The sequence below is a fragment of the Apaloderma vittatum genome, unplaced genomic scaffold (genome assembly GCF_000703405.1).
Source record: "Apaloderma vittatum isolate BGI_N311 unplaced genomic scaffold, ASM70340v1 scaffold32626, whole genome shotgun sequence".
Taxonomy (NCBI): domain Eukaryota; kingdom Metazoa; phylum Chordata; class Aves; order Trogoniformes; family Trogonidae; genus Apaloderma; species Apaloderma vittatum.
In genome coordinates this window covers 1-7,764 of record NW_009723961.1, presented here as the reverse complement: position 1 = coordinate 7,764, position 7,764 = coordinate 1, and the positions used below count along the sequence as shown (strand labels likewise).

At 41.0% G+C, this 7,764-nt stretch overlaps 1 protein-coding gene across 1 annotated transcript; it reads left to right on the top strand.

Moving 5' to 3' along the window:
- Window positions 1-367: 367 nt before the first annotated feature.
- Window positions 368-3,076, top strand: BIRC5 (baculoviral IAP repeat containing 5). Its single transcript, XM_009872307.1, has 4 exons — window positions 368-505; window positions 1,540-1,649; window positions 1,974-2,088; window positions 2,888-3,076. The coding sequence occupies exons 1-4, from the start codon at window positions 368-370 to the stop codon at window positions 3,074-3,076; spliced, it is 552 nt and encodes a 183-aa protein (XP_009870609.1).
- The last annotated feature ends 4,688 nt before the right edge of the window (window positions 3,077-7,764 follow it).

The window sequence follows — 7,764 nt, the reverse complement described above, 5'->3', positions numbered from 1 at the left end:
AGGAGCACTAAAGGTTTCAAAGCGGTTCATTCAACCCCTCTGGTCACAATCGGTACGACGTCTTTTATAACTATGTAAAATTGCTGTGCTCCGAACTAGAGTTACAACATTTGCTGTTTTCATATTGCATTAGCATAGGTGCTTTCAGTTAATAAATAGTGTGACCCGGTACAGAGAATGCAACAGAAGAAGAAAAAAAAAACAGTAGCTTCATTTCTCTTGATCACACTGCTCACAAACCCACCTGCGCTTTCCCTTTAAAACTGACCCTGCCTTACAGGTGCCATGTGTCACCAATTAGTGTAATGCCTTAAATTGGAGAGCCAGGAGGGAGGGCTCTGGGCTGCAGTGGCTGCAGGCTTTATAGATGGAGAGGCTCTTGGAAGAGCTCGCTTTGGCTTCCAAGCACCTGAGTGATTTTAAGGATATGTATGAATACAAGAACCGCCTAAAAACCTTCACAAAGTGGCCTTTCACAGAGAACTGCAAGTGCACTCCAGAGAATGTAAGTCTATTTTGACTATGGCTTAATTTTTTGTATGCTGTGCCTGACTGTGAAGTTGTTGTTAAGTATATTTGTGTTCCAGAAGAGCTGCGAGCTTCCCCTAAGCTGATGAGGGTGAAAAGTTTAATATTCCAACTTTCCTCTGTCCTCTACTCGGAAATAATGTAATAGGATGACTGGCTTCTGTGTGTTCAGGTCACTAGTCTAGCCACAGAATTGGATATAGTTACTTTTCTTATATTTTGTTGTTGTTGTTGTCACTTAAAAGCTAATTTCTTTTATTACATAGTCTTCCTGATTGCAAACGTCTGTTCCTAAAAACGACTATTTTAGAAGAAACAAGTACACATCCAGCAGGAAGGATGAAGTAGCACAGTGATCACTACTTACGACTCGGAAATTGAAATAACTTAAATTTTAGAAAACTTAATGTCCGTGTCCCTGCAGATTTTGTCTTAGGCTTTTATTTTTTATTCAGCTGACTTGTCCTTTGGCACACACGTGAAACTTGCAGCCTGAATCTCAGATGAGCTGCACTGCAGGAGTCACCTGAGGTGTGAAGTTTGAGAACTGAAACAAACTTACTTAATTTCCAGTGTTCTGGAAGTTGAAGCTGTAGCAGTTTACTTGCATAACTTAGACCTAAAGGTTTGCTGTGTCCGTGGTCTCGTGCTGGTTTTTTTTTTCCACGGAAAACCTTCTGTGAAGGCCTGTCTGACAGATTTCAGGCACCGCTGCCGAGACGCCCCTGCGCCCACAGCACAGCACCTGCCAGAGGGTGTCTGGTAGAAGAAGGCTGCTCTGTTGGCCGGCACACACCACAGCTACGCAGAAACCCCTCTGCTACTTGGAGCCTATTCCTTGTTCCTTCACTCGTTCCTTATTGGCCTGTTTGCAGTCCTTACGCTTAAAATTTCTTTTTTAGCCTGCTCCGTGCTGACAGATGTTGTGGTGGAAGGGATTAGTGGCAAAGCTCTTAGGAGCAGCTTGCTGGTGTTGGGCGAGGCTCTGAACTTCTCAAGTTTCACCTGCAGATGGCAAAGGCGGGCTTTATCCACTGTCCCAACGCAAACCAACCAGACGTGGCAAAATGTTTCTTTTGCCTGATAGAGCTCGAGTGCTGGGAACCCAAGGATGACCCATGGTAAGCACAGAGGTAACGATGTTCCTGAAGGACCCCTCCAAACTCCTTTGACAACACCCCCGTACCCACTGTAAACCGAGCAATTTCTCTGTAACGGCTCACAAACCTGCTGAAAGGTCATCTTAAGACCCAGTAACCTTGAAAGAGTTCAACCAAGGTTCATAGGAGAGCCACAAAAATCTATTCCACGTGTTTTCTGTATGCTGCTTCTTCTACTGATAGATAACAGAAGTACGGAAGAGACCTGATTGTTCAGATTTCTTCATCTCTTGAAATCTAACATTTCACGGCTTATTCTGTTCTTATTCTGGATTTACTTTGCAGGGAGGAACACACCAAACGTCACAGCTGTGGCTTTTTATCCCTTACTAAGCCCTTTGATGACCTGACAATGGAGGAGTACTATATGCTGGAGATGACGCGGCTGAGAACCTTCCTTGTAAGTGTTACCCAGATAATCTCAGTGTAAGATTCAAAGCTAGAATGTGAACAATAACTTCCATCTCTAGGATTTCAAAGCATCAGCAAGGAGTGATTGTGTAAGGCTAGAACATGACTCGTTCTGAAGTAATGATTTATGTCCAGCTTTTGAAAGAAAACTTGTTTCTTTTAGAAAGGTTTTTCCAACAACTTGTGACAGCAAAAAAAAAAAAAAGGGGAGGTGTGCAATAATCAATCAATCCAAGAAGCTCTGGAAAGAGCAGCTCGATCTTTCTCAGGAGGGATGAACAAGGTGTGTGAGAGATAAAATCTGATATAGAAAACTTGAAGCAGCAGTTTTAAGTGGGGGCACTTTGCCCCCAGGAATAGTCCCCAATAGCTTGGAGGGCTACGTGCTGATCCAGAGTGTGAAGGCCCAGCACATTCTGAGAAGCAAGATTTTTGCCTCTTTACACAGAAAACAATCAAGCTGAAGCCTCCCTCCCTGATGCAATGTATAATACAGCTAAACAGTAGCTTTGCAATTTACTGTCAAAGTACACTAGACACAGCCAAAAGTGGTGGCCGAACTGAGCCCTATGGGCAAGGCTGGTGGAGGAGCCTCTGAATTCAGGAGGGAGGTGCATTTGAAATACCTGTCTGCCTGCTCCACACCAGTGTTGCTGGTCACAGCCAAAAGCAGACTTCGGAGCTAGAGTTAGTGGCAGATCAGTGGGGCTTTGAGGATCTAAGTTTTGAATGGAGCTGAACAGTTCAATTGCTCCACTGAAAGTCTCAATCTTTTGCTTTGCTTCAAGTGCAAAATTGGCAGAAGCGTAATCAAGGCTTTTGAAGAAGAAGTGGCTGCAACTAGGCAGCGTCTTGTGGATAACTTTGTCTCCAAGCACCAGTACACACCACTGCCACCAGTGCCTCTCCAGGCTGATCCACCTGTCCAACACTCTGAAAGCTCGTACAGCCAGTCAAAGAGAATCCAGGAGAAGTGAAGCGTGAAGCCTGACTCTGAGGTTCTCTTCCTCCTACCTTTCCCAGTGTGCTTTGTCATTCGGGCTATGTGTGGACTAACAGCAGTCCCACTAACCTGTGAATGTATGAAAATTGTCCAAGTGAATACTTATATTCTGGATTTTAGAATGCTGAGTTTTTTGAATAAAGGTTAGATTGGATATTCGGAGGAAGTTCTTTCCTGAACGAGTGGTGAGGCACTGGAACAGGCTGGCCAGGGAGGGGGGGGGGGCACCAAACCTGGAAAAAAAAAAGTAGATCTAGCGCTTGAGGCTGTGGTGTAGTGGTGTGCTGGGATGAAGGTTGGACTAGATGATCTTCAGAGGTCCCTTCCAACCCCGAACATTCTGTGATTCACAACTGTGAGCACCTGTTGTGATCTGTGCCACATCCCAGCCTTACAGCGAGACAGACTCAGATCAGAACAGTTCTGCTTCAAAACATTTTCTACAGAATGCTCATCTGTTGGCTGCAATAATTGCTGCCTTTAAGCAGCCACATTGTCTGTGCTCCTGCTTACCATCATCATCCTAGATCAGACAATTTACCTTAAGTTGTGACATCCCTCCAGAAAGTTACATAAGCAAAAATAGCAAGAAAAAGGCAAGTCATGAGTTTGTAAAACAGTCCCAAGGAGGCAGAGCTCTAGAAATTTCAGTGCGTACACAGAAATGTAAGCTAAAGGCCTACCCTTCTGTTTTAAAAAGTTTTTTTCATTGCAATTCCAAGCTTGCTGACTTTAAGTTTCATTGATTCCTCTTTTCCTTTATGATAGGCTGTTTTATAATGGTTGTAAACACCACAGTTGAATTTTGCGTACTTGCAAATACTTCTGGTTTCCGAGATGGATATTCTTGTCGAAGAAAGGGAAAGTTTTGCACGTACTTTGTCAGGTCTCAGGCAGCGAATGACAAGCGTCCTTTGGAACGCCCCCAACTTGTCTCGCCACTCCGCAGGGAAATTCTCATGCTGGGGATTCTAGAAACACACATATTTCAACATTCTTTAAAGCATTTGTGAATTACATAGAGTGAGAGAAAATTATCTTTTAACTTGACACATTAATCCATGATGTGTTTTTTCTTCATCTACAGAAAAGGGGCTGACGTGCTTTTAAAGCTTTTCAGGAAAAAAAATAAAAACAACTTCAAACACATGTTTATTTAAAAACCACCTTTTATAGTGGGGAAGTTAAGTAATTTTTAACTGTTTAAAAGATAATAACCCAAAGTTCTTTTCTAGAAAGTAGAGAGGAAACAGGGTGCAGGGAACCAGGGTGCTGTATAACTTGTGTATTAATGTGTGGGGGAAAATAGGTACCTCAGAATAACATCCACAACAGCTGTCCAAGAGTTCAGCTAAAAACTGGTAAGCTTTGAAGAAAAGTGAGTGAATTAAAAGACACTGAGGAGCACAGGTTGCAATGGAGACCGAGTTGTGCCATTCCTCACTTCTCCATGAGAAGAGAGAGAGCAGTAGCTGTGACATTAAGTCAGTGAGCTAGAGGAGAACTGAGTTTCAGTCCCTACTCCAAGAGAGGCAATACGCCTTTAACTAAAATATGTGTATTCCGTGAATGGGGGAGCTGAAGGCAGGTCTCCTCTACTTCTGGAGGCCACTTGATCTACAACAGAAGTAGAGGAAAAGTGCATCTCACAATCCTCTGAAAAGCATTCATATGGCTCAAAAACACTGACTTTGTGCCCCCTCTCTAACTGCCCTTTAATTAAATTCAGGTGTCACTAACAAGATGGGAAAAAGAACTGGTTGCATATTACTGGGGGTTAAAAAAAAAATAAAAATACAGCTACCAAAAAGGAATCTTCCCCAAGAGCCTTTAACTAGCATTTCTGAAAAGCTGAGAGCATGCCCATGAAAGTACTAGTATTAAAGCTAGACAGGTACTGAAAATGTTTTTCTGTAACACATAAAAGGCACAGAAACCCTTCTAAATCACGACAGTGATAGATAATGTCATTCCTTTTGAACTAGCACTCAGGGTTCAATAACTGAATGCTCCCGTCTTCAGTGTTAGTGTTGATTAGATTTTTATCACCTGATTCTATACATCTCCTATTATTGAATGCCACTTAAAGGCAGGAATTTCTGTTTATTTGAGTCTGGCTGTGTGAATGCACACACAGGTAATGGACACATCTTGAACCTTTACTTCTGAAAGTCAGCATGTTCATTTATATCAGGCACTGATTAAAAAAGCTACAGTCCCTAAGTGTGTAACAAAGTAGTCCTAACCCCTCAGTCTCTTTTTCAGATGTCATCATTTCTCTGTTCGTTTTCCAAGCGACACTTTCCCAAAGAACTAAAGTGCTCACTTGCTGTACCTTTTTGTAAGTGCCCAAGGAAAACTTTATCTCTGCTATCTGCAGTCCGGACACCTGATGGAGCTGCAGCTGCTTACTTTTTCTAATGTATCCTTATGAGCATTTCCAGTCAAAAATCCATTCTTTCCTCTCTGCATACTTCCAGCTCATTTTTTTAAATAGAAAGGATTTCTAAATCCTTTCTATTTAAAAATTTCTAAAGGATTTCTAAATCCTTTCTATTTACAATTAATAAAACCCACGATTATCCATCCTTTTCTAATTCCTTTCTATTTGCTATTAGTAATGCACACAAATGTTTTGAAATGGGTGTCGGAAGTCCTGGCTCATTTGACTGAATATTGGTGATAAATTTTCATTCCTTAAAGTGACAGTGAGAAAAGTGTTTCCATGGACTGGCCCAAATGGACAGCATCCTCTGAACGTGGAAGTGGCTATGGTCAGATATGGTTCAAGTAGGAAAGAAGGGTAACTTCTTTTATCGTTTGTCAGGAGCACTTTGCATACCAAGAAGCAGAAGGGGAGAATAGGATAAAAAAAAAGGAATTAATAGTGAGATTAAGGATTAAGCAAGCACCCCACTGTGGAGTGAAATTCATCCAAGGAGTTTAGATTTTTAGAGAGATGGTGATGAAGTTAGATAAAAAACAAAGTAATATATATCAAGTCCCTGTGAGAATAGGGAATCACAGGTCTCCCAAATCTCATTCTAATTTTTCTACATGGCAACAACAGGTTTTCTACATGTATTTGGCAAAGCAGCACGCTGCGTAACAGCGTGAAAATGCATCCTCAGAGTGAGGTAAACAAATGTATAGACCGACAAGGAAGAGGCGTTGCCCCCAGTTTAGCCAGTTTCCCTATTACCTTACCACTCCAGGGTTTTTTGCCTTTTTTCCATCCAAGTTCAATTCAAATCATGACTGGCTATTCAGAAACGACCCGGCAAACTGGCAATAAGCAACGATGACACGCTCTTTACTTAAATATTTACATCCATGTGTGTAAAATGACAGCACTTTCTGTTCCCTGAATAAATGTTCTGGATGTGTTAATTAGCTTATGCAAGAATGTGAGCAATCAGGAATGTTAACATACCAAGCTGTCATATACCAGTTTCCATCCGTCCTTCAGTCGGGTAAAATCCTCACGAATGTTTGTGAAGCTCGGCAAATCTTCTAGTCGGCAAATTTCATCCCATGATTTTGGAGGAAGCCAGGTACATGGATTAGAAAAGGGATTGTCCAAGCCTATGCCTCCAGTCAACAGAAATTTCCACTCATTCTCATCAATCTGCAATGAAAAACACTGCTCTCTGGACTCAGAAAATAAAATGTAATGGTTTTAATACATTGTATCAGAAATCAACACCGTTTATCTGAAATCTTGCATTAGTAGACAAAGTTTCTATACAACTACTACAATGTTATTTCCAAAGTATTCAGTGTCTGCTTTTCAGTTAAACAAATTTAAGGAATGGAAAGACCTAAGATAAGAGCCAATTTAAAGAGTGAGGCTAAAGTAATATAATTACATATAAACTTATTTTTGTATTCTTATCCTGTACGTTCCTATTACTGATCATTTGTACATGCAGTTCAATATATAGTGTTATCAAACTGCAAATTATTTTTAATTACTGACCAAATTTTGGTGTTTCAGGAGATTCACGGTTAGACAAAAAGAGAAGAGCAGCTTGTCCTTTTCAAAGAGGGAGCGACAGACGTTGACATAAAGTGAGTAAGTAAAATGATCCTTGAGAATTTTCAACCTAGAGGTGTCAGACACGGAAGAATCTTCCATTAATATCTCTCTGGAAACCTCTCACAAACTGTTAGAGATCTCCTTTGATCTAGTGTGATTTATTATCAATAATTTCCTTTAAATATAAAGCAAGAAGGCCACTGATTGTTTTCTAAAACTTTAAGTAAATGATTAGTAGCACTCTCTTTCATAAAACAGTTATGCTAGACATAGATTGCCCAAACGTTGACTAAATTCTAATGAAAAAGTAACCTTTTTTACCAGCTTGCCACCAGACAGAACACTAAACATTAAACTACTCTCTAAGTACTACCTTCCCAAGTACTACAGCTTACCTGTATTTTAATAAAAGAGTGACTTATCACTCTTACCTTGTTTGTAAAACTTCCGATTGCTCTGAATTGTCTATAGACACGATGAAGAGGTTAATGAACCACATGAGTGAATACTGGTACATTGGCTCAATGTTGGCTAGGTCCCCAAGGATGGCAGATCTCTGGCCTTTACACTAAGTGCCAGAAGCCACAATACAGCATAGGACATAGTCATGAGAGCAGCTTGGT